General features: G+C 42.5%; 1 protein-coding gene across 4 annotated transcripts in view; it reads left to right on the top strand.

Moving 5' to 3' along the window:
- Window positions 1-20,787, top strand: part of App (amyloid beta precursor protein) — a 226,599-nt gene extending 205,812 nt beyond the window's left edge. For 2 of the 4 annotated variants that reach the window (XM_021658340.2, XM_021658342.2), the window contains 4 exons: window positions 5,058-5,111; window positions 10,647-10,747; window positions 12,993-13,139; window positions 19,734-20,787. In XM_021658340.2, the coding sequence (XP_021514015.1) occupies window positions 5,058-5,111; window positions 10,647-10,747; window positions 12,993-13,139; window positions 19,734-19,835 (404 nt within the window). In that variant the 3' untranslated portion in view covers window positions 19,836-20,787. The remainder of the gene's footprint in view (window positions 1-5,057; window positions 5,112-10,646; window positions 10,748-12,992; window positions 13,140-19,733) is intronic. The other 2 variants (XM_021658341.2, XM_021658343.2) reach the window with 1 other exon arrangement.
- The last annotated feature ends 6,636 nt before the right edge of the window (window positions 20,788-27,423 follow it).

The raw sequence follows: 27,423 nt of genomic DNA, 5'->3' as shown, positions 1-27,423 counted from the left end.
CTTGATTTAAAACAAAAAAAAACTACACTACCTGTGATTTTCCTCAAAGTGTAGGAGCTCTGACTGAGCAAGCAAGGTGGCATTTTTTGTTTGCTTGTTTGATTTTGTTTTCTTGGGGGGTTGTTTTGTTTTGTTTTGAGGCAGAATCTCTATGTAGTTCTGGCTGTCCTGGAACTCACTATGTAGTCCAGGCTGGCTCACAGAGATCTACCAGCCACTGCTGGAGTTAAAGATGTATTCCACCACACATGGTGAGCAAGCAGTTTTTAAACACAGGCTGCCAAAATCTGGACTTTTTCACAGCATAACAACCCAGTTTCTTTTTTTAATCTAAAAAATAAGGGGCAACTTACAGGTATAATTGGATTAGATCCTATCGGATACAACAGCAACATTGCTTATTGACTTTCCTATTTGTTAAAATAATCCTAACAAAACAAAAATGATAGGTCGTTGGTTTTCAAAGTCCTGGGTAACATCCATGTCATGTGGTGTTATATATGTACATTTTGGGGTAAAGTCATTGTTGCCCAATGTATACCCTGTAATGAGATGTATGTGTGAAAATGTACAGTCTCATTTTCTAAGCTCAGAGCACACCAGATTAGCTCTTCTTTAATAGAAATAACACACACTCTGACATGAGCCTTAGGAATTAATGTGTGCACGTGTATAGACACACCACAGACTTACACACTGATACTCTTGAATATTGCCAAGCAATCCAGGCAAACAGCCCTGATTTAAGAGCCTCTTGATATATGTTCAGCATTTAGTCGTATTGCCTAGGTTTTATCTAAAGCAGATGTTCTTGTTAAAGCTCCACTCTTGGGGTTGGGGAGATCCCTTAATAAACAGATTTTGCCTTCAGAGCATGAAGACCTGTGTTCATTCCCCAAGCACCTATGTAAAAAGCTGGGTGTGGTGGCTCTGGGAAAGTAGAGAGAGGTAAGTCCCTGAGAAGCACTGCCCAGCCAGCCTACTCTACTTGGCAAGTAAGTTCTTTGCCAGCAGGAGACCTTGTCTTGTAATTCAAGGTGAATGGCTTCAGAATTAAACAGCAATGCAGGCATGACACCCTGGTTGATCTCTAGCCTCCCCACACATGTGCAAGCATGCATGCAGGCACACACACATACATGCACAATCTGCTAATGACTAACAGCATAATATCATACGCCAGCAAGAGGAGAGGTCAGGAATATAGTCAGTGCAAGGGTTTGTCACCGCATGTGAACCATCCATTAAGTCTGCTGCAGCACCAGCTTAACTGTATGCCCCAGGGGACACAGTCCTTTTGTTCTCCAAGTCTTGCCGGATGGGTCTCACCTTTATCAGTCCCAATAATACCCCATTAGCACAGGTATTTTGAAAAGCTTTTTCAACAACTAATACATTTTTGTTTTATTTGATAGTCTGAGGGGTGAACACAGGATTTGTACATGCTAAGCATGGGCTCAACTACAGACCTGAACTCCCAGCCCACTTCAGTTCATCTTCAAATAAAAAGGGCTGGCAAGGTCTTCCTGGGAAAACAATGTTGCGGATTACTCTTCGAAACAACAGTCTTTCCTTTGTTTGCAACTCACATCAGGAACTGCGGGGACTGGGGTGCAGTGGCTCAGTGGGGAGAACAATGGTTCTGCAAAGTGAAGTCCTGAGTGTGAATCTCCGACAGTCACATAACAATCCAACCTTGGCAGCATATGTGTATAATTCCAGTATTGGAGTAGACACAGGTGGATCCCGAGTGCTCGTTAGCCAGCCAACCTACATGAGACTGCAAGCTCCTGGCTCAGTGAGACCCTCTGTCTCAAGGCTGTAAGATAGAGGGATAGAGGAAGGCACCGTAAGCCCTGCTCAGCTATCTGCATGGACAGAGCTGCATACACTTGTATACTTGTGTGATATTTGTGTGCATGCACCACTCATAACATATACACACCATACACACAAAGCACTGCAGAAATACTACATTCATAAATATCGCCAAAGTGGGTCCTGGATTCACATTATCATAAACCCCTTACATCCAGAAACTAGTGAGCAACCTAGGGAGTGGCTTGTTGCAATGACCCTGTGTAGGACATATCCCAGATCCTCAGCCACTAAATGGCAGTAACGCCTTTCTTTGCTTAGTCTAGGGACTAAACGCCACATTTTCCTCGGGACGGTAGCCAGGGCTTACCCTACACTCCTAATGATCAAGTCTGAGATTGCATTACAGCTCTGCTGTGTGGCCCTGCTCACATTACTGAGCCTCTCCACCGGCTGTCCAGCCTGAGTTGATTTGTATCCTCATTCCTTGCTTACAGGGAGGATGAGAACATTGAGCGGAAAGCTCTTATAAGAGAACTTTTTAATGGGACAGAGATCTTGTTATTATTCTTTGTCCAGATGACTCACCGTAAGCCTAAACAGTATGTCCTTCGGATTAATGAGTATATAAAGGCGTAAGATGCTATCCTTCCTGCCTTTCCTTTCTCTTGTTCCCTGTTCTCCTCCCGGCCTCTCTTTCATATGCACACACTACTAAAAATACCTACTACTCTCAAAGGATTTCCTTTCATTGTCAATAAAGCCCTTATCATCACAGCTTCAAATACTTACCAGAAAAATGTTATTCTCAACAAAAACAGTCAAGGACAGTAGAGACTAGTCATTTCGTTATTTTACCCCATGAAAAGAAACGGGTCAGAGCCTGGAAGTGTGGATAACTATGATGAAACAATAAGTTCAGGACACAACAAGGCCATTAGTCGTACAGATTAATTCAGCAGTTGAGACCTGCACAGGATTAAGCCCGACAGACAAAAAAAAAATTCTGCGTGCAGTGAAGAGGTGATCGTGAAATGCCACCTCTAACTGAGGACATTAGTAATTGATGGCTCCTAAGAGACAGGGAACCAGTTTCTTTCAAAGATGCAACCACTGATCCAATCCATGGCTCTCCGCCAATATGTGCACTGCCGGTGCTGATCGTGGAAAAAAAAAAAAAAAAAAAGACACATGAGTTAGGGAGGGAATAGTAGAAGGAAAATGGAGTGAGTGTTATCTCTTAAGGAGACCCAGAGCATGCGCAGGTGGTTTCAAGTGGTCCGTAGGTGGCCTCACAGATGCCTGATATCCTGTTTGTCAGGTCCCTCGGGGCTGGCCATAGAGATACCTCCTTACAGATCCTAACAGTGAGGACGTGAACAAAGCATGCTGTATGCATGCGTAAAATTCTCGAATCGTTTTTAAAAAGCAGTAGGTAGAAAACAAAACAATTTTCATATCATAAGCAGTATCCTAAAACAAAATTTTCCAGGTCAGGGAAATGTATTAGAGTTCTTACCCCAGTATAATGAATAGCACTTAGAATAATGTCTTCTGGTTTTTATGTTCGCTAATAATTTTATTTTATTACGATGATTATTGTGGATTTTTATGAGACCACCAGCTCCACATGCTGCCTGTGAACCACAGATACAGTTGCTTCCCCACGTCAAAGGCACATTTTCTGAGGTTACTGTCAGAGTGAAGGCAGCTTGGTGTGGTCACACCAGCAACTGCGCACCATTAAGTCCCTCGACATCAAGACACTTAAAAAAAAGTACAGTCTCCCGTCAGCTAACTCCATCTTCCAGGGGTCATAAAATCACCGTACATGTTTGTGATGGGTAATGAAATAGAGAGAAAGTGTAAATGCCATTGTTGAAATAAACGGGGCATTCAGTAAATGTAGTCTTATGGTGTGAGGAGTTTGTGAAGTATATTTTTTAAACTAATTGGCCCTGACTACAATAGAAAGATCAGGTGTTATTATTTTCATTTTCCCACTGTTTGCTCACAGTCACACACTTTGTTGGTGCTGGGCCTGGGTTTCATCACTACCAACAGCCCCTCCCCCCCCCCCCTTAGACCATACAGCCAGTATCTGCACGGGCAGCGTCAGGGCCACTTTAGCCTCTTAATGTGTCTGAGTCTCCTAATGCGCTCAGAAACACAAATTTGCTCTCGTTTTATGAAGACAGCCCACTGTCCCTCTGTTCCCTCTCTACCATTCTTGCCAGGGTGTACCCTTCAGAAAGGATTTGGGATTTGTGGTCACCACTGGGTGCTTGGCCTGTGAGCCTCTGTAAGCTACACAGTTGAAACTACTGGTCCCCCAGGCCCTCATCAAACTCACCTTGGCTCCCCTCTGCTGCTGAGCTCACATTTCTTTCTGACTTTTACACTTGCCAGACCTGGTGGCCCTCTCCCTTCCTCGTTTCTTCAAAAACCAGAATTAGCTCGGGGGAAGGGATTTCTGACAATGAGCAACACCTTGGGAATGCTGAGCGGTGCTGAACCATGGCGGGATTACTACATTCAGGCGTTGTTTTCTTTGGATCCATCCCAGAATGCGTACAAAGGAACAGTTGTGACTGTCAGCAAATATGAAGGGAAATGGTCTTATTTCACACAATTCTGTCATCTGTGCAGAGGAAACCAGCCATTTAAAAGGAGATGTGGGAAGAGCCTGTGGGTTACCTGTTCTACCCTCAAACTAAGAAGGAATTTGCTTCGCTAACTGGCACATGATGTGGCAAAGCTTTGCTCTCCCAATAAATTCATATTTGCATTTCCTCTGGCAATTGAATAATCCTTTTGTAGTTAATTAACTGTAAAAGAAGATAAGATTGGATAGTTGCAGGGGGTGTCTTTAAGGATTACCACTGGGCTGGGTGTTAATCTATTTTATTTCTAATCAAAAGCCAAAAAACCATCTCTAACCTAGCTCAGAGGAAAGTCCACCTTCCCCAGCCCTCTTCTTTGATGCTATTGCACATCCTGGAGAGAGCTTTTAAGAAAAAACTAAGGAAATACGTTGGCACATCGGTGGCGCTAAGCCTTCTGACGTGGGACCCCTCCCATCCCTGATGCCCAGGATTAGCCCCAGAAGGTTCTATTTCCAACTGCTCCTTTTCATAACTTGTTTATTGCACATGCTTCTCCCTGCTCTGTGTCTCCGAAGCCACGACTTAACCATCTTGATTTGTCTCATTTGCTCTGTCTCTTGCTTCCTGCACCAGTTGAGCCGGTTGATGCCCGCCCTGCTGCTGACCGAGGACTGACCACTCGACCAGGTATCTGACTCACCCTCTTCTGCTTCTCCTCTTACCACTTTGCGCTTCAGCAAACTCACCTCTCTGGATTGCACGTGTTTTAGAAAGAATTTTAAAAGACTGTAGGCACCACACTTTATTTCAGATTCTTTGCTTCACCTTAGACTTCATTTCCAAGTTCCTACATGATCTGTTTTTGTTTGTTTGCTTGCTTGTTTGTTTCTGAGCTTTCCTATTGAAACCCAATGAGTCTTTTCAAATGTAAGGGTTTTTTTTCTTGATTTCTTTCCTTTTTTTCCTTTTTATTATTATTATTATTATTAATTACACTTTGATTTCTTTCCTTTTAATAAACGGAGAGTATAATACGGACTTTGTCCTCAAAGACAGAGGCCCTAGTGGGGAATTGGTTCTTACTACAGGAATCTCCTTCCTTTCTTGTTTAGTATTCATGGGGGTCCTTGAGTGGGCTCAGACTTCTTGTTGGTTACTAAAATAGACACCGTTCCCTGAAAATACCATTGTTGGTATTTCTCCAGATCCAGAAATACGTTTTGTCCTTTCTGGATTGTATATACTTACTCTCAGCCAGTGGCTAAAATAACCCAACAGATGTATATGCATAATTTTGCATAAAAGCCCTTTGTTTTTTATATTACAAATTTCTTCACTATCAAAATAGATATTTCTTTTTATACAGTTTCCTAAGATTAAAAAGAAATGTGTTTGACCCCCTATTCTATGTTTAGCTTCAGGCTAAGCATGGTCTTAAGAATAATGTCACACCATGAGAAACATAGAACACACCTGTGTCTACTCCTTGCACAGCCTTACATACTGATAGTGGCTAACAACATGAATCAGAAAAAGGAAAGGTGATGAATTGAAAGATCTGTATATTCTGGAGAGATTTTCTTCCAAATAGCACCTGCCTTCCTACACTTACCGTCTTTATGCCCACATTTCATGAGATAGTCAAGAACAATGTCAACCTTCCTTGGGGACATCAGCAGAGACAGGCAAGCTTTGCTTCCTGGTTCAGGTGTATCTCAAGCCAGAATAGATATGGCCCTGCCCTTCTTGCCATTCAAGTTTCTAGCCTTGGCTACTGCCAGCCATAGTCATAAATAATGACTTTCAGTGTTCTTAAGGTATCGTTGTAATTTCATTCTGTGATTCAACACGTGAGCAGAAACTGAAGTTACATGCTGACAGGTGGTCTCATTGATCTGATGAACCTCTTGTCTGAAGTGCTTCTAAAGGGACCTTGAATTATAGTAAGTTGCAAACCGTTAGGGTTCACCTAATGTCCTCCTTACTGTCAGTGTCACTGACTATATTTCCAGGGAGCCAGCAGTTGGCATTCCCATTCTGCTCCACCAGCTAGTGAAGCCCAAGGCAGGGGCTAGTACAGTTATCACCACAGCTGAAACCAGATCAAGCTGGTCCTCTAGACTTTTTAAGATGGCAGCGTTCATTCTGTTTTTAAAAGATGACATATTTTTCATCTATAAACATAAAATACAATATTGAGGCACATACATCCAGCTGATTTTTTTTCAACTGATTTTATTAAATTCCCATACTGTAAAGATATACTTGTTTCTTTTTTAATAGCTAGACATGAACACCAGCCAATACATTTTTTCACTTCATTTCAACTTAAAATGTAAAAGGCATTGTCATACACTGGCAAGCAAAAGTAATCTGTTTTGAGAGAAAATCTAATGGTATTCTGTAGGCCAGGGGAAGCCATCTAAAGTCTTCACTGTAATAACAGCAGTATTATTCCATGAGGGATCAATGTAATAAATTCTGTGAACACTCAGAAACAATAAATGATAAGGTCTCTGCTCCCGGGAGCCTGGAATATAATGCAAAACAAACAAAAACCCATACTTTGCATATTTAGGAAGACTGGAGGACAGAGATACATGAAGGGACACAAGGATGTTTTCTGAGAAGAGCAGAAGGGAGTGTAAGATTTAAGGCATGTGGAGGGGCAAGAAGGAAAACAATTCCATGCAGATCAGAAAATGTATGACCCACATCCAAATCCTTCAGCAGACAGCCACCGAAGAGAAAGATGGTATGCATTGGGTATGAGGAAGAATCCAGATACGCTGCAGTTATGAACATGGAACTTGTCTAAAATGTCTGAGGAGTTGTGTAGGCTCTATCTGTACTTCTGTGTTTGCAGTGAGTCTGCCAAGATTAGTAGCTCCCTGTGTGGTCCACGTTGGATTAATACCTCCCTATATGTTTTGATATCTCCACAGCCATGTCTTATGAAACCACACACTTGACCCTACCAAATTGCATCTTTAGACTTTCCAAACTTAGATAGCCTTTCCAGGATTGCCTTTGATTTTGAATAATTTTTGTTACTCAAAAACAAATAAAAGCGATGGAGTGAGTTTTGGCTTACCCCTCCCCATAACCCATTGTTGCATAATCACAATAAAGAGAATAATGTCTTCTCTTTCACATCTGCAAAACCAGCTACAGCTTTTGGGATGTAATGTCACCCTAAGCCACAGAAGTAATGATGCTGAATTCTGGGCATAGTGACCATCACAGCTACTTATTCTTCCTGGAATGTTTCCAGGGAAAACAGACTCTGAAAGACAATAAGAAAACACATTAGCAGGCTCTTGATTTGATTGATTAAGCTACCCTTCCATTATACCCTATCCCTGTCCTTCTCCAGGCCTAACAGTCCAGTTGCATGACCCCATCCCCCGAGGTAGTTTCCTATTGATTTGTTTTATTGTTCTATTGTTTTGTTAATCTCTTTGTAATGATATTGCTTGTGTATAGAATATCTTCCAAATGCTGTTACATGACAAACAGAAATAAAACAGGAACTTTTTATGCTGAGTCTTGCACTATTAGCAGTGAACATTGTTAGTCATACTAGCATGTTACATGAATTTGATTTTTGCCTTTTCAGTCATCAGAAACAGTTTCAGTATCCTTTCAGTAATATCACAGGCTTACAAAGTTTTGAGTGGAGAGCTCATTATTTACATGTTCATTGCAGTGCTGTGCACTCTGCCCCACCCACCCCCAATCTTCCCTCCCCCAATTCCTCATATAAAAGGAAAGACTATTTTAGTTCTCTTTAAAAGCTCAGAAATAAAGTTTTAACTATTACTGCATTGCTACTTGCATATGGCAGGGAAAGAATGCATTAGAAAGAAATCACTGTTGTTTTAATAAGGAAGTAGCTCAGGTTTTTAAAGACTTATAGGAAGATGAGACTATGCAGCCAGTGATAATTTAAAGAGCATTTGTGTCACTGCCACATAAAAAATAGTGTCAGGAAGAGCAGAGAACAGTATGAGTTGTCTTATGGAAAAAAAATGATTTTTAAAGTACATAAAAATAGAATGCTGCAGTTCATCAGGTAGGGTTGGAGAACAAGGTCCCTGAAAACAAGCAGTTAATGAGATGAAACAGAAAGGGGATTGCACAGCTTTCATTCTGTCTTTCTTGTCCATATTGATAAAAATTATCATTGATGAAAGAAAATTAAACTTCGAATAGAACAAGGTGAGAAAGGAAAGCACCAAGCCTTTGTATTTGTTACCTATTGCTGTGTAACAAGCAGTCCCAGCATTTAACAGCTTATAAGAGCAAGCATTTAGCTTCTTACGGTTGCTCTGAGCTAGAGCAAGCATTTAGCATAGGCAGAAGTGGCTGGTCCTGGCTCAGGCTCTTTCATGAGATCACAATGCAGACATTGCCAAAGCTGCAGTCTTGTGAAGATCTGGCTGAGGCTGACAGAGATCAAGCACTCTCATGGCTGATGTCAGGAGCCTTCAATACCTTACCGTGGCAGCTGGCTTCCCCCATACAAACAAGAAGTACAATGGAGGGAAGAAGAAAGAAGCTTTGGTGCCTTTTATAACCAGCCTTGGCGTCAGGTCTGCCATGTTCCACTTATACAGACTCTCCTGCTCCAGAGCAGGGAATTTGAAGTCCTATTTCTTGAAATGATTATGAATAATGAACATGCGTTATATCGATAGCGGAGTGCAGCTCCTTTCAAATGGAAGCCAAGAAAACTTGGGGGGAAATAGAACAACGGTGGCTAGTGTGAGCGTTAGGGCAGGAGGTGAGGAAAGAATGGATGGAACGGATAGTGAAGTGTGATCCAGAGGCAGAAGGGAGGGAGGGTAGCCTCGCAGCTGGGAGCAGGGTGCGTTATCCGATAGGACACCGTGAGCAGTGGTGGACTGCCTGGGTCTGTGGCATTACCCTCACTCTCTCAGCAGAGCCCTGCTAACTATGAGGCTGGCTTCTTCTGTGCTGTGGGCATTGTGCTTTTCAGTGTCAGCAGGAGGTGACAAGTTTTACAATACCTGATGGACAAGATTGGAAGAGCCATTAGACCCAGAACAAGAAATGAGTTCCCAAGGGAGTTGCAGGAACTCAGAATGTGTAGCCTGAGGAAGAGAGGAATCCTTGGGAGCACACTGCTTTTCCTTTAGTAACATGCTTGCTTAAAGCTGCGGTGTCAAGAATGGACACCTGGCTTGATCTGAATGAAACAAGGCTGCACAGGGTAGGTTATAGGGAAACTGTTGGATTACTCTACAGGAAAGAAAGGCGTTCTAGTGTGAAAAACCAACAGGGGCCTGCTGATCTCACCATCTGAAGTCACCTCCATGCTAAGAACCTGCTTCCACTGGAAACGTCATGGAGGAGACGACTTTAAAAGCCCTTCTTACCCTCGGCTTCCTTTTCAGTAGTTAAATACTACAACATGCAGACTCATATCTTTCCTGTGTGTTTTCACTTTAATTTCTAAAACATATTTACATGTTAGCTTTAAGCCTCAAGTTATTATTTTGAATCATGAAATGCTATTAAGAACTGGTCCAGGAGTCATGCAGCCATGTATCGAGAAGGAAGAATTAGGTGATAAATTCTATTAGTCCCAGTGAGCCTTTTGCTCCTTGTACGATACTTCTTTGTAGTCAGCAGATGAAGTGATTCCACGTGGTGTGTAAACTAGAGAGTGAGGGTGCTGAGCTAAACAAATTACATGACTGACAGTGCTCCTGTGCACGGAAACGTGGACATAATTTATTTGTAATTAGAACAAAGCTCCAAAATGACGGTTTTGTTCTCCCAGGTCATCAATGTTCATTTTCAAAGCTTTGCTTCTTTTTTTTTAAGTAATTACAGCTCATAAAAAATGTACACATAATTAAAAATCAGCTGCTAAAACCAAGTCACCATTTCCTAGGTACAAATTTAACCCAGCATCCCAACCAGCACTAATTTTTTTTTCCCTTCCTTCCCTTCCCTTTTAATGACAGCATGTGTTTGTTTGGCTATAGAAACATTACATTCACCTTTCTTCAGTCTTTTCGCTGGATAGGCAGTGGTTAATGGTTTAAATCTAGGATGTCATTTTTTTCTTGAGGAAACTCCTTAATCCGTTTTCTTAGTACTGGCCTAGAGAGAAATTTTAGGCAGCCTCTACCCCATCGTGAAACTGATTGGAGCTAAACATACGTCCCACATACACTGTGTTTAATGCAGGTTCTGGGCTGACAAACATCAAGACAGAAGAGATCTCTGAGGTGAAGATGGATGCAGAGTTTGGGCACGATTCAGGATTTGAAGTCCGTCATCAAAAACTGGTATGCAAAATACTCTACTTCTCCCAGCGACTGTGTGCCCAGATGACAAATGTGGTAACGTTTGGCTTGTCTTATGCCAAAACTGAGAGGGAAGACTGAAAACAAAGCCCCAGTAAGGGGGTTCTTTCAGTCCTCTGTCCTTCCTTCCTCCTTCCCACCCCTTCCCTACCCCCCAGCATTTCTTTGCCTTACAAGGGAGTGATAGTGGGGTCCCTGTTAAGGCAGGTGGAGGCAAGAGGTGACTGTGACTCCTCAACTTCCCATTTGTGTCAGTCAAAAACTGTGGGCAAAGAAGATAGCAGTTTCTCTTAAGATGATGGTGTTTTTCTTCCTAACGTTAGAACTAGAGTGAACAGAAAAGCAAGTGTCTTCTTTATAGGTAGGCAGAGATTATATAACTCTTTAGGGAAAAGCTCAGGAATTCGAGTAAGCCAAATCCCAGATTGTTAGAGTTCCTTCCATGGTCTCAGTTATCTCCATAAGTGATGAGCAAAAGGTGATGTACGGTGATGCTTAGTAATTACTTCAGCACTGTTGCTAGATGGAGTACGCGTGTCCTTTATGGATTCTAAATGTCTTTTCAGTGTTTATAAATAAAGTGTATACACCTTCATATGAATCTGATGAAGGAAAAGGCCTTTACTGTTTGACTTCTCATCTCTGAATTATTGTAACAAATCTGAAGCTGGCTTGGGATTTTTTTTCTTTTCTTTTTTTTTTTTTTTTTTTTCTGGAGAAAGGCACCCAAGCCTTCTGAAGTGCAGCTTTCATTAGCAAGTTTATGGCTGTGTTGGATACTGTGAAATCAGAGGTGCCTCTGATCAGGCTAAAGCTGCAAGGTTTAAAAATGAAACTGGGGTAACTGCTGAAGGGCTGGGGTGTGGAGTAGAGAGCTGAGGATGAATGCGCAGAATCTCAATTTCCTGAGCTGCTGTCATAGACGCCCTTCTCAGTAATTACACGAACTCCTGTAATGTGACAGTGACTAATGGCAGCGGCAGCAATTAAGGGCATCAGCTCCCTCTACTGTGCTAGCTGATAAGATAATGTACTGTAATTAGTGCAATGAATATTACAGAATTACAGTATTTCCTTAAAGACATAGGGTATGTCCAGACTCACATTTATTCCTGATTACTGCACTGTAGTATCATTAGCTAATTAATGATTTCCTTTAATAAATATGTTGAGCAAGCATATTTGTTTGCCAAGGGGGTTAATTATGAACCACTTCTAATTTTGTTGCAGATGCACCGTGAGTAACATCCGCTCAGAATTTTTTTATCTGCTCTAGTTTACTTCATCTTTGCAAACTGCAGCAGTGATAGATTTAGTGATGAAAATCAGTCCTTCCCTTATTTATTTTAAAGCAGCATTGAAAGAATTATTTAGGGAGATGTTTTCACTAACTTACGTAACAGATGGGTATATGGTTAGGAACAGCTTCCCCTCCCCCATTTTAAATCCACCATAAGATCATCTCTTATATAACAAGATGATTAAACGGCATTCTGCATGTGTTATTCCACCTAAGCAGATAAAGCTGAAAAATGATGGTGCTTTTGTAAAGAGTATATATACCTTGCAGAAAATTTATCACAGTGAATAAATTTCTTCTTTGTGATGTTCTCAGAATTCTTGTTTAATATAAACAACCAGAATAAAACAGTATTGTCAGTTTGGGTTTCCAGAGACAAATAAAATAAAGTCTGAGTTGACACTAATATCCTCTTTGCCTACTTCTGCTTCTCTTCAAGATCATGGTGCTTTTAAAGTAGAGTTTGCATTTCAGGGTTAATTGAATCAGACTGGGGTAGATAACTGGGCTGTCCTTTTCTCTCTGATTAACTCCTGTGTTTCAGAATATTTATTGATACACAGAGAATTCCTCCCTTCAAAGAAATGGAAACATACAGGTTTGAAGCCTAGCTAAAGCCGAGCCACCTGCTGTGGGCAGGAAAGTGCTCACCTGTGTCCAGGGCCGTAATGGCAGCTCTGTGACTCAGCAAATGCTCATCTGTCCAAGGATTTCAGGTCCCTGCTGACTTCTGTTCTGAGATGTGCTGGAGAAATTGACTTTGGAACCTGGGAAGCCATGTGTTGCTCATTGCTCTGGATTGTAGGATGCTCATTTGTAGGGACCCGCCCGCTCACACTCACGGAGCCATGGCAGAGGGTCCACTGAAACCTTACTACAGCCATTGTCTCCTACACTTACAGTCCTTTTTCTTGGCTTGTTTTCAAGGTGTTCTTTGCAGAAGATGTGGGTTCAAACAAAGGTGCCATTATTGGACTCATGGTGGGCGGCGTTGTCATAGCAACAGTGATTGTCATCACTTTGGTGATGCTGAAGAAGAAGCAGTACACATCCATCCATCATGGTGTGGTGGAGGTAGGTAAACCTGGAGGCTTGTCGGCTAGTGGGAGCGAAAGGAGGGAAGAGCAGGCAGGGAAACACACTGAACACTGTCCTGAGGACTACCTGGAAAAAAAACAGTGTCCCTCCATGGTGCTCAGTTCACAGCTATTTTCTTGCTATGGTTTTCTTCCACTCTGGATTACTGTGAATTTAACGAACATTATATGTGGTTACTTTAACTTACAATTTGTATTAAAATTAATTATAATGCTCAGCTGAAAAAGAAAAAATATGTTCTCTCGTAAATACAAAAAAGTATAATATGTCAGAAATGAAAAGAGTAAGGTGTTGGCTTTTTTGGAAAAAAAATAATAATAAAACCTGGACATTCATGTCTAGTTTGTTTTGTTTTGTTTTGTTTGGACCCTTCAGTAATCTGGCCCATGAGTAGAACCAGGAAATGATAAATAATACTAATTTTCAATAATGACTCCAACCATGAGTGTCATGAAGGAAATGACACTGTAGCAAATTACTCAGTATAACATGTGTGATTGCCACTGAGGTGCTGTTCAAGCTATTACCCTAAACTTCCATCTGAACAAAAATCGGCTGGAAAGAAGGTATACATGACACCCCACACTGCATATGTGCTGCACTTACCTTGTTCTGCCACAGACCCGCCAAGCAGGGATGCTTAGCACAGATCTGCATCATGTCATCAAAAAGTGTAAGGGGAGAAAGAGCGAAAGGAGGGAGGTTTACAAACAAGATCTTTCTGTGCATTTGATGTACGCTTATTACGCTTGTGACGGCGGAGGGGTTTTAAGCAGCACTGTGGGCATAAGCTTTAGATGGTGGGTTAGCAGTGTAGACATTCTAGAACTGAAAGAGCTCAGAGTCCAAACTGATCTTGTTTTGTAGATGAGAGCAGTGGATCAAATCAAAAGATTTGCACAACGCCAAACTGAATATAGCTCCCATACTACCTGTTGCTTTCCATCAGAGGCCAGTGTTAAGCATCTCACGAAACTCAGAGAAAGTGCTCCAGGCTGTCTGCAATCATAGGGGGGGTGGGGGTGAGTCTCATAAACTCAAGTGAGGGCAAGCCAGAAATCTCACTTTCATCAGTCCTTAGCATCTCCACAAACAGCTTGTTCATGGCGATGCTCGTGGGAATTGTGGGTTTTACATTCCTGTCTCTGTTGATATGGATATTCTAAAGACCCGTGTGTTGGATGAGGCCCAGGAAACTGTGGCAGCAAGAGGAAAGTGAACTGAATATTTCATAAACTAGAGTATAAATACATTTTTGTTTGTTTGTTTTTTTAAAGAAATGACTCCGAGGCTGGAGACATACTTGGGTAGTAAAGTGCTGGCCACACAAACAAGGATCTGTGTGTGGATCTATAGCACCCACACAAAACTCCAGGCAAAGCAGTGAATGCCTGAGAGGCCAGCACTGGGGGAACAGAAACAGGTGAATCCTGAGAGTTTGCTAGAATTGACAAGCTGCAGGTTCAGCAAGAGACCCTGTCTCAAAAAATAAGGCAGAGAGCATTGGAGAAAATACCTGACCTCTACGTCTGGCCTTCACATGCAGGTACACAGGTGTACCCAAGCATGTGCACACAAGCACAGACACCAGATTTGGGGTTTTGCTCTTTCTATATGTGTACCTAAACTTTGTTCTTCAAACACTGTAAAACATTATTTTCGATGCATCTTTCTCCAGTTTCTTAACCACTGAGCCATCTCTCCAGCCCCTTTCTCCAGTTTCTAATGAAATCTGGTTTGGGTTGATTTGTTTTGTTTTTAACTTCAATCCCCTATTTGCATAGGTGAATAATTCAAAAGCTCCTTTGAATGTTATTAATAGAATTCTGTTTAAATGATCTTAAATTGGTGCCCAAGATGGGGCTTTCTGTCTGAAAAATATCTGTTAAGTGCCCATCTTGATGCCACAGCTAGAGCCCGTCTCTGCTTGCTGAGACTCCTAGAGAGAGTACCACAGTCAAGTGGTCTACACAACAAAAATGCATTTTCCTGCCAGTGATGGAGGTTAGAAGTCTGCGATCATGCTGTGAGCAACACTAGTTTCATCTGATGCTTCTCTCCTTAGTTTGTAGACATCTCTCTTCCTCCAAGGGCTTCATCTGTTTTCCACGGGTCTTGATCTCCCCAGTCTAAGGATACCAGTCATAACTTGGCCACAATCCACCCTCAAGACCTCATTAAGTGGCTTCTCTTACATCCCCTCTTCTATGTAGCCACAATCTGAAGACTTTAGCGTGGATTTGATAAGGACATAATGATGCCCAGCACTTTTTTATGCTGAGGGAAAGAAGTGATGCTTCTACCAGGACTCCGTTTCCGCTGAAACATGGAGGTTTCCCCAAGGTTTCAGCACCAATGCTGATTCCTTCGGGTTACTCTTCAAGCAGGCCTTGTGGAAAAGAAAACAATACCCCTTACCTCCAGGAAAACTGAGTGTCCTCTTAAGGCAGCCTGGGCCAAGTGTGTTTTGGTTGGTTACCAAGAGATGCCTCTTCAGAATGACAGAGAAGTGGTTAACATATTGACCAGTTCTAAAGAACAAGAAATTAATCTCTAAGCCAGGGCCCTCTTGCTGCTCAGTGTATCAGAGTGGCATCTTCTTGGGCACTTAAAAATGGTCTGGATTTCCACTTGATTCCCTCTAGACTCATTTTGTCCTAGAGAAGGATGCTGAGGAGAGTCTGAAATCTCCCTCTTTCCCTTTTACAGCCTGTGTTTCTGACCATGCCAAGCCTTTGTCCAGCTCTGTATTAAGTCTGCATTTGGCCAGAAGGTTGAAATGGAACTTGCAGTGCTGTCCCCATCCCTTGCCCTTGGGGAGGTGTCATTTAGCGGAAGTGGTGGAACTAGGCCACCAGAGCTACTGCTCAGCGTGGGGTATCCGTGGTGAGACACGCTGCTGTGGCTTTAGAGAGCTCTTTCCCCTTTAGTGTCCTGGGTATGCACTGGATGGATGTCATCTTCCCCTACCTAACTTAGAAGGGCTGCCCACGCTCAGTCAGTGTCTCCACAACCACAAGCTGAGCCCACACAGATCAAAACTATTTAGAGAAAATAATGTGTCTGAGCACGAATAGATCATTCCATAGATAATTGCTATAACAGCCATTTGCATTTAGATTGTATTTGGCATTGTAAGTCATCAGTGAGGGTGCCTAGAGTATAAAGGAGAATGTGTGTACATCATATGCAAGCATGCTTTATTAGGTAAGGAACTTGAGCATCCTTCATCTGTGGCTTTGGAGCCTATCTCCTGTACGTGCTAAAGAACCCTGCACATGGAAACATTATTCCCAGCTCTAGAATAATGAATGAGTAGACCTGCCTTGGTAGCAAGAAAAAGGAGAAATGAATGTGTTTAGTGTCCTGGACACTCAAGACAACACCTTTGTATTTCACGCCACCTGGGCATGATGGGACAGTGTGTCTCCTGAGCCTCTCTTGTTCTTACAACGAAAAACTCCCATGGGTCAGAGAGAGAGCAAGCCTAGGAAAACTGTGGAGGGAAATGTGGACATGCGAACAAGCCTAGTATTTTTCTGTTGATGTAGTAGATAGCCATCAGAAATGAGCAAGAGCATAAGAGTCCTCGTGGTGGGGGCAGAGGGTGAAGTCAAAGATGGAGTGCTTGCTGGTATGCTCTGGGTTCCATCTTCAGCACTTTGCTTTTGCTTGTTTCTTAAAGCCGTTTGTGCTGACTGGGCTCAGCTCTTCACAGTGTCTTCACCTCCATCATCTCCATCTCCGATGGCCAGTTGAAGCCACGTGCTGTGTTGTGCAAAGCCTTGGGAGTCCAAAAGACAGAGTCCTATACCCAAAGCCAGGCCAGCTGCTGATCAGTCCCTCTGCTGTTCAGTCCAGACAACAGGGGAGAGAATATTCAGAAATGGGATGCCTGTGTTTTCTTCTCCAACAAGGGGGTGTTCCTCCCCCTGGAAAAGAGTAGATTCTGTCCCCTATTCCATGGTGTTCCATCATTCCTACCAGCAGCTCAAGCTGCCCCAGCTCAGCTTTGAGTATCAGGGCCTCCTGAGAGCTGGCTGCTGCCCTGTCTCCAGGCACAGACCTCATGGTAGCTTTGATGGCCCTCCATATAAGGAAGGTTCACCCTCACTCTTTATTTAGCTGGAGGTTCCTCCCCAGACATGAATATTCGCTTCCACCACTCAGGAAGATTGGGGATTAAAAGGTGCCATTTAGACTTCTGTCCTCAGGTGCCATTCTTAAAAGCAATCCTGTCAGGAGCTCAGAGCCCTGTGAACACTGAGGACCAAACTGCCTCAGTCCTGGCATCTCAGTTCCTTCTCTTTTCTTGGCTGGCTTTACACACTAATCCTTGATGCCCTTTGCTGCTGGGGAACGGGTGGGGGGGGGTCAGGACTGAGTCAGCTCTCTGAGCCTTGGATCTCTGGTGGAGCTCACTTGAGCCATTGTTTTGGAGTGTGAGGAAAGAAAACTAAATAACAGTATTAAACAGGCAGATGTTCCTGTTCCTGGAAAATGCCAATGACTGTTGACCGGCAGCGTGAGGGTGGCTGCTCCTCCCTGAGGTGTGCGTTCTAACACGCACCTGTATGTATTTCTCTATACTAAGAACAGCGCTTCGTGCTTGATCTCCAAAGCAAGATTTTTTTTTTAATTCCTATATTTGGAATCTCAATTCTAGGGTAACACAGAGGGGCCAATGTCCAGGTTCACGTGGCACATGAATGCAGAGTCCGGTCCCCAGCACGCAGACTAGGGAGAGTGACTGAATCCTATCCCTTCGGGAGTTAATCTGTAGAGAGAAGGCGGTTTGGCTTACAAGCCTGTGACCAATTACACAATTGCCAATTAAGTCGAGGTGACCTCATTTGTTGACAGCAGTGCAGATCACAGGAAACAGGGGGAGATGGAAAAAAACACCTGTGTGTTTCTCCCAAAGGGCAGTGGTGCTGGGCATCCATTTGAGCAGTGTTCTCTGAGTGCCAGCTCTTAGGTAGCACTTGCTGTGGGAGGAGGCACCCAGGCTCATCACTGGAATAGCCCGGACACAGGGCAGCAGCCAGCTCTCAGGAGGGAAGATAGCGAGGGCTCCCATCTACATACACACCTCCGGAAGACAGGAGGAGTCAGGGCCAATAATCTGAAGGAACAGTCCTATGACCCGAGAGAAAGACAGCCCCCATTCCCACTGCAGGGTGACTGTGTCATCAAGTCTGTCTCCTGCCCAGGCTAAAAAGAGCCACTGGTTCTGTGAGGTGGGGTCACACACAGTGGCCATGAAGGAACTTATATCCATAAGGCTGGATAGCTGGTAGCTCAACACTTGACACCGTATGCTCTCTAGCTTTTTTTTTTTTTTTTCCTGCATTGGGTTTAAGAACCACCACTGCAGTGACACACCATGCAGGGTCCAAACTGCCACACTGACAGTATCAGAGGTGGGGGAGGGGGGACCCACAGGGTAAATTGCCAGGTATCACTTGGCAATGCTCAACAATGGGAAATGGGGCCCTGCTGAAAATGAGGCTGCAAGCTCCGTTCAGCCCTGTGCAGAATAAGATATATCCCTTTGAAATTAAACTCACGGAATACACCTTAACTTTTCTGCAAGCATGCTTTATTCTGCGTGCATTTGAACAGATTCTCTTCATCTTCCAGTAGTCTCATGGAGGCTGAGCTCTTTTTAATTCAGCAGACTGAAGCAAGCACCTCCTCTTCTCAGTGGGAGAGGTAGTGCAAATATAGAAACAGAAAGAACCATTAGCTACTGTAAAGAGATAAGTGCCCTGTGTGGTCTGCAGAGACTAACAGCCTGCACAGCTCTGTGTGACCATGGCTGAGGGAGAGCGTGTTTATAATGTTGGCCTGCAGCACAGCTCTGGCCTGGCATGTGCGAGCCCTGGATCCAAACCCCAGAACTACAAATTATACATGTGCAGATGAGAGAAAGGGTAGATAAAATTACTGCTATGTAAGAATTGGGACAGTATATTTCTATATAGTTTCTATATATTTTCTTTTTCGTGGCAAGTAATAACCTTTTTATTTATGTGTTTTACTGCTTTAATTAATAGGTTCTCAGACTCTCATTAACATTTCCACAAACATAAATGGGAGACGCCACTTGGGCCCCCTGAAGCTGAGTATCATATTCTGCACAGATCTGTGCACTCACTGTGTCACTCAGCGTGAAGTCTGTGTGATACTCTTGCTGGTTTGCCACGCCATGTCTTCAGCGCTGGCTGTTTCAACCAGTGTACCCTGTGCAGACCTGAGTACTCACCTCAAGATTCTCGCACCACCTAGTGGCTAGATGCAGTGTCGGCACACGCCGTTGACTCTGCCACGCATGTTAGAAGTTGGGGATAAAGATGATGGATGTTATGCACTTTGGGCAAAAGAAAAGGACTACACACCATGTCCTTTTACTGAAAAGTAGGACCATGCTCTAGTAAATTGCTGTTGTTTTGTTTTGTTTCGGGGGTAGGTGGCAAGGCATGGTTTCTCTGTGTAGCTCTGGCTGTCCTGGACTCACTTCTTAGACCAAGCTGTATTTTAAACGTGAGTCTCATCCCTGCCTTGTAGGTTGATGCTGCCGTGACCCCAGAGGAGCGCCACCTCTCCAAGATGCAGCAGAATGGATATGAGAACCCAACGTACAAGTTCTTTGAGCAGATGCAGAGCTAAACCACTGCTGCAGCGGCCGCCTCTGAACTTGGACAGCAAAACCATTGCTTCACTACCCATCGGTGTTCATTTATAAAATAATGTGGAAAGAAGCGAACCCTTCTGTTTTATTATTTACTCATCATCGCCTTTTGACAGCTGTGCTGTAACACAAGTAGATGCCTGAACTTGAATTAATATACAAATCAGTAATGTATTCTCTTTCTCTCTTTACATTCTGGTCTCTACACTACATTATTAATGGATTTTTGTGTACTGTAAAAAAGAAAAAAAAATTAGCTGTATCAAACTAGTGCATGAATAGATTCTCTCCTGGTTATTTATCACATACATAGCCCCCTAGCCCGCTGTATATTATTCTTGTGGTTTGTGGCCCAATTAACTCCTACTTGAAATGCTTTAAAAATCGATGGGGGATGCTTCATGTGAACTTGGGCGTTTAGCTGCTTCTCTTGTCTAAGTATTCTTTTCCTGGTCACTATGCATTTTAAACATTTTTAAGTATTCCAAATGATTTAGGAAATTCTTTTCCAGGATTGCATTTTACTGTACAGATTGCTGCTTCTGCTCTGTCTGTGACATAGGAATGAGAGGGTACACATTGATTCCTTTGTGCCTGTTTTATGTGCACACATTAGGCATTGAGAATTTGAACTTTTTTTTTGTCCATGTATCTTTGGATCTTTAATTAAAAAAGAAGAAGAAAGAAAGAAAGAAAGAAAGAAAGAAAGAAAGAAAGAAAGAAAGAAAGAAAGAAAGAAAGAAAGAAAGAAAGAAAGAAATCCCTGTTCATTGTAAGCACTTTTCCGGGTGGGGGGAGGGAGTGTTCGACTGGTCTCAAATCACCAAGAATTCTCCAAAAATACTTTTCTGCAGGATGATTGTACAGAATCATTGCTTCTGCCATGATAGCTTTCTACACTGTATTACATAAATAAATTAAATAAAATAATTCCAGGTGAGGCTTTTCTTTGGGAGGGTGATTGTGGACCCTGAGTGGTAAAAGTGATACGGGTTAGGAGAAGAGGAGGCAGGTTCTGTTGCGTTTACCCATTCTAATGCATTTTATTTAACAATACTGAAAGAAAATGAAAACAAAGAGGAAAATATGAGGGTTGAGAGGGCACACTGAAACACCTCCTTTAAGCATCCATAGGAATAAATACACTGGGCGAGGGCATTGCAATGATGTGATTCTATTGTAAGAGTTGATTATTTAGTAATCTAGATTGATGAGAATCCATCCTATATTCACAACTAAATGTGAGTCTGAAGAGGAAATTGTGGGGAACACAGCTCTTAGTTCTGTTGAAGTATTTCATAGGTCTAATTGATGGTGTTTATTGTATAACATAAACCTTCTTCACCCTTATGTTCCGAATGGGAGACAAAAGAAAAAGAAAGGCTGTAGAGAATTTATTTTTCCTTTAAAGGTAGGGTCTCAAGTATCCTGATCTAGCCTCTAACTCATGTAGCCAAGAATGGCCTTATGCTCCTGATCGTCCTGCCTCCACCTTCCAAGTGCTAGGACTGCAGCATGCACGCACATCATGCCCCATAGATGGGGTGCTGGGATTGAATCCAGGGCTCCCTGTGTTTTAGCAAACTCCTCTACTGTATGAGCTGTGTCCTCAGCCCCCAGTAATGATACTTAAAGCAGCTGATAACTACCTCTACAGCAAAGCCTGGACCCACCCACACTTTGTGGGCAGTCATTCACATGCATGGGAATGTGAGCATTGTAGGATATTTGCCATTGTCTACCTCATTCCAATCAGAAATGTCTCCCGTGCCTCTGATTCCAGTTCTTGAGAGGGAGGCAAAAGACCAAGGCCTCCCAGGACAACAGAGTAAGTGTATCAAAAAGTGAAAGGACAAAAGTGTTTCCAGAAGACAGTCTCCAACACTAGAAGGAAAATCAAGTGTACAGATCCTGCCAAACATCTCTTAAGTAGCAAACCACTGATCTATAAATCTTTTTATTAACATTTATTTTATGTGGAGTGTGTTGTACATGCTACAGTGCACTTATGAGTTTCAAAGGGCAACTTGCTGGGAAGTCCGCTCTCTCTACCGTATATTCTGGGAATCAAAGTCGTCAGGCTTGGCAGGAAGCACCTTTACCCACTGAGCCATCTTGACAGTCTTTATCTATAGCTTAATGCCCTATGCACACAGTCTTGAATTTAGGATGCCTAGACTAATTCCAGTTGCTATAATAAATAATAAATAAATAAATAAATAAATAAATATAAAGCAATAGTTCAAGAACAGATGGCTTAAACCTCATATTTTTCTAGGCCTACTACTTGGAATCAAGATTGGAATGACAGTGTGGCTGACGGCCTTCTTCCCTACTTATACCTGACTTCTTCCTCTCTTGATTCCTCCCGTGATGAAGAGGAAAATCTCTAGTGTTTTATCTCCCTTGATGTTAATCCCTGACCTGTTCTAACCCTAGTCACTTCCAAAGGTTGCACTTACCAATATCATCACTGAGAACTAGGGTTTCAACATAAATTTAGATCCGACTGTTGTTCCAAATGTCAGAGAGCACATTGTTTTCTGTTGTCTCAAGAACATAAGAATCATCCAACACTTGCAAGACATGCTGCAGTAATGGTGGTAACTAACACCAGACCAATAACATGGTTCTACTGAAATCTACCTTTGCAAACCAGTGAGTTCACAGAGTCTGTTTGCAGAGATATGGGTGAGAGAGAGATGACTTACAGGGGTGTCTAACTCGGAAGCAGCTGCAACACCAAAATAACTTCCAGTTTGGGTGATGAGTCACAAAAGCTGTATCTCTTGAGCTCTCTGTATGACTTGTAGACAGCTCAGCAGGCTAGAGCCTCTTCTCCCCAGCAGTCCTTACTGCTTATATAACCTTGGTTTTAGAAGGTTAAATAGATATGATGTTTAACGAATTGATTTCTAAATATTTATGCCCCCAAATTGCTATAGTTACCAGCCTCCTTTATTATAATAAGAGGTGAAGTATGGCGACTCATAACTGGGGAGGGCCTTTGTCAATCTCCTAAGTTTCAGGAACTTCCTGATACCTACAGTTGTTAACTTCTTGAGTCTCCAGAATGCTCTCTTCTGGATGGCTGTTGAGAACTTCCTGAGTCTTAAGGACTCTCCCTCCAGGGTGGAATGTTTGTTTCAGTCAAAGGAAATTTCTGCATAACACTTCAGTCTGTCATCTAGTTCTTACCTTCTTGGTGCCACTTCTGAAAAGTTCCTTAAGGTTTCCAGTAGGTACTATATTATTTTCCTCTATCCATGACTGAGTATTGACTCAAGATGCCACAGCAACAGACATTTGTCTCAGAGGCTTAAGGCATTATGGGGAAAAAGTTTATTGTGGCTCCAGAAGAAAAGAGCCCATCATAGCAAGAAAACAGTGGCAGGAGCATGAGGCCGGAAATCTAGGTGAGATAAAATTCAATAGGCAAACTCCCCTGGAAGGTATGCTATAGTACTGCTGAACTTCTGGCATATTTAAAACTGACTCTCAGTGGCCTTAAAACTAGAAAGACAGCTTGTTTTCTCCTTAGCTTCCTTGAAATGGTACCCCACCGTATTAATTATTCTTTTGTTGCTGTGGTGAAATACTCTGACCAAAGCTACTTTGAGAGAAAGTATTTTTGTGGCTCTAGAAGAAATGAGTCAATTGTGGAAGGGAAAGCCTAGTGGCAGCAGCATGAAGCCAGCTCTGAACAGCAGTCAAGAAACTGAGAAGACAGGATGTAGGGCTGGATAATACAACCTCAGCATCTACCCCCAGTGATGTACTTCCTTCAGAAAGTTCTACCTTAAAGCATTCACAGCCTCCCAAACAGCATCACCAACTGGGGAGCAAGTATTCAAACATATGAGCCTTTGGGGGACATTTTACATTCAAACTACAGCATCCATTGTGCTTGTTTGCATGTTGTTTTTTTAGAAGCTGTAGCCAATCTAATTTTCGCACCTTTGTAATGACTTCAGGGAAAGGAATGCTGAAAGGTCTAAGCATTTTTTTTCCCTTTATCTTTGAAGTCTAAGAATTTTACCAGCTAAGTCTTCGGATGGGTCCTGTTTCTTAAAAGACATTTAAAAAATTATGTGTGTGTGTGTGTGTGTGTGTGTGTGTGTGTGTGTGTGTGTATGGGGGTGCTATATGCATGCACATATAAGTTTACTTACCCACAGAGTCTAAAAGAGGACCTGGGATATCCTGGAGCTGGAATTAGAAGCAGTTGTAAGTCATTCAGGTATAGGTACTGGAAATAGAACTCAGGTCCTCTGCATGATCAGTATGTGCTCTTAACCTCTGACCCAGCCTCTTAGGGTTAGTTGGTTCTTGTGGTTGGTTAACCTAGGTGTCCACCTGGGCCTGTTACATGTGTATATTCACAGCCCTCATTTTGGAAACATGTTCTTGGATCTAAGTTCTAAATAGATCCATCTGTTATTTTTCTTTTCTTCTTTGGGAGATCCAATAATAGGAATATGTGACCTCCTCTGCCTAACTTCTGTTACACCCTTTATTTATCAATTTACTTATTCATTTGTTTTTCTTGGTGGTGGTTGGTTGGTTGGTTGGGTTTTGTTGGTTTTGGCTTTTCAAGACAGGGTTTCTCTGTGTACCCCTGGGTATCCTGGACTTGCTTTGTAGACCAGGCTGGCCTTGAATTCTCAGAGATCTACCTGCCTCTGCCTCCCTGACTGCTGGGATTACAGGCGTGCACCACTGCTCCTGGATATTTCACCCTCTTTCTATCTGATGTTCCTTGCTTTCTTTTTTATTTTTTTATTTATTACAATTTATTCACTTTATACCCCAGTTGTAACCCCTTCTTCATCCCCTTCCAATCCCATCTTCCCTCTCTCACCTCCTCCCATGCCCCTCCCCTAGCCCACTGATAGAGCAGGTCCTCCTCCCCTTCCATCTGACCCTAACCTATCAGATCTCATCAGGACTGGCTGCATTATCTTCTTCTGCAACCTGATAAGGCTGCTCCCCCCTCAGGGGGAGGTGATCAAAGAGCCAGCCACTGAGTTCCTGTCAGAGACAGTCCCTCTTCCCATTATTAAGGAACCCACTTGGACACTGAGCTTCTATGAGCTACATCTGTGCAAGGGTTCTAGGTTACCTCCATGCATGATCCTTGGTTGCCGTATCAGTCTCAGAAAAGACTGCTGTGCCCAGATTTTTTAGTTCTGTTGTTCTCCTTGTGGAGCTTCTGTCTCCTCCAGGAATTTCTATCCTTACTTTATCTCAGCTTTCTCCTTTAGGTTGTTTTCTTTCTTTCTTTTTTCTTATTTATTTATTTATTTGTTTGTTTGTTTATTTATTTGTGTTTTGGTTGTTTGTTTGTTTGAGACAGGGTTTTTGTATATAGTCTGGGCTATCCAGGACTTGCTTTGTAGACCGAGCTGGCCTCGATCTCACAGCAATCCACCTGCCTCCCTGAGTGATCCTTCTTTTATTTAGGATTCTTTCTTAAATCTTACTTGAACCAAGTCTGCTTTGGGTACCTTGCAGTCTTTCCCTTATTCCTGAAGCTCATGATCTTCTATTTATTCCTAAGGTCCATTACTTTTTCTTCTTCTCTCTTTTTCTTCTTTTTTTTTTTTCTTCTACCTGGTTTTTGTGTAATTACATATATTTCCATACTCCCAGATTCATCTTGAACCTCTTTCACACTAGTACTGGTGTTGCATTGGACTTCTCTTTTTCTTTCCATTGTTTTATAGTGGAGACTTACCACTAGATGATATAGTGGGTAGAGCAGAGAGAGAAGGGAAAGTTAGTGATGTTCCTTACTCTCTCTAGGATCCTTATTTTGGATACCCTGAAGCACTGCCCCTTCTCTGTCTCCCTGTTTCTTTCAGAAGGACTGACTCCCTGCACATATTTTGGCACCTTCTCTTTGGGAAGATTAGCAGCAAGTTTCCACCTGGGTTCACTATACTTGTCTATACTCTGAGAACTGGCTTTGTTTGTTCTCTAAGTCCTTTGCTCCCCCTCATTCTTTCCCCAGTCAGTTAGGATTCCTACCTCCTGACCTGGGCATCCCATTGTAGTGGCTGCTGCTGGCCAATCAGGATACATATTGCCCTCTCTATAGACACATATCATTTTATAGTTACAATTGTTTCACTTCTTACTAAAGGTGAAAAGAAGGAAACTGACTACCCTGAAGAGGAAATATCCACATCACCGTATTTTTTCCAAGTGCTTCAAGTGGTCCTAATGTGTAGCCTTCCTTGGTATCACACTGTATCACAGTGTGTTTAAATACGTTTTATAGAGAGAGGCTGAAGAGATGGCTTGGTGGTTGAGAGCACTGCCTGTTTTTCCAGAGACCTGGATTCCATTCGCAGCATGCTCATGGCAGTTCATAAAGGACAGTAACTTCAGTTCTGGGGTATCTGGTACTCTTTCCTGGCCTCCCTGGGCAATGTGTGCATGTGGCACCATGCAGCCAAAGCACCCATGCACATAAAATAAAACTAAAGTCTTCAAGTAAAACAAAATTCATGGGTGGTGGCAGCACACTCTTTTATTTCTAACATTCAGGAGGCAGAGGCAAATGAGTCTCTGTGAGTTCAAAGCTAGCCTGATCTACAGAGAAAGTTCCAGGACAGACAGTACTACACAGAAAAACCTTGTCTGGGAAAGCCAATATATATTATATATTGTCAAAGACCTCCAGGCTTTTCAATATAACTGCATTATTATTTTTCCTTCTTGAGTCATTTCTACTCAATATTATTCAGATCTGTGTTTCTCAAATGTTTCTGTTATTCTATGTGGCCTTTGATGTGTGTGAGAGAGAAAGAGAGAGAGAGTGCGGGAGAGAGTGAAAGAGAGAGAGAGATTTTTCTGTATTGCATTTGGAAGCACTGAGATAATCCCTTGAGACTTAAAACTCTATGTTCTGAATAAACACACTCCCATTTTAATAAGCCATGAACGCTTTAGATTACTGGAGGCTCCTGAGTTTCTGGCTCATCTGTCTCCTCTCCACACTGAGTTAATAAATAGCCAAGTGAGAAATATTCTTTTTCATTCATATATGTAAATCAATAGCTTACACCTAGACCTTTCCTCTGAGTTAGGAACGTAGATTCTTGGTTTTGTTTTAATAGCTTGCATGGTGAGTGTAAGGATGCCTGCTAATTGTCAGACACACAGAACAGTGAAGAAACCCACTCCCAAGCTACTGCCTAGAGAGGAGTGCTATAAGTAGTTTGATGTGTGTGCTGCTTCAATTCAGACTACTGTAGAAGAGTGCATGCACTGGGTGGCTTACAAACCATAGAAATGTTTCTCAAAGCTGGGATCTCAAAAGTCTAGAATGCTCAGTGTCTGTTGATGGCCTATTTCCTGGTTGTGTGCTCATATGTTGGAGACCTAGGAGTCTGTATTGGGCTTTAGTTATATGACATTAATCCTATTCATGAATGCTCTACTCTTAGGACTTAATCAGTTCCCACAGACCCCTCTGGATACCATCAACCTGGGGGTCTGAATTAGCATGGGACTTGGGAAGTTATATATACATCCAGAGCATAGCATTTACTTTCTAGT

This window comes from Meriones unguiculatus, chromosome 17 (genome assembly GCF_030254825.1).
Source record: "Meriones unguiculatus strain TT.TT164.6M chromosome 17, Bangor_MerUng_6.1, whole genome shotgun sequence".
NCBI classification, from domain to species: domain Eukaryota; kingdom Metazoa; phylum Chordata; class Mammalia; order Rodentia; family Muridae; genus Meriones; species Meriones unguiculatus.
The sequence above is the reverse complement of the archived record's forward strand: the minus strand, read 5'-3'. Positions and strand labels throughout refer to the sequence as shown.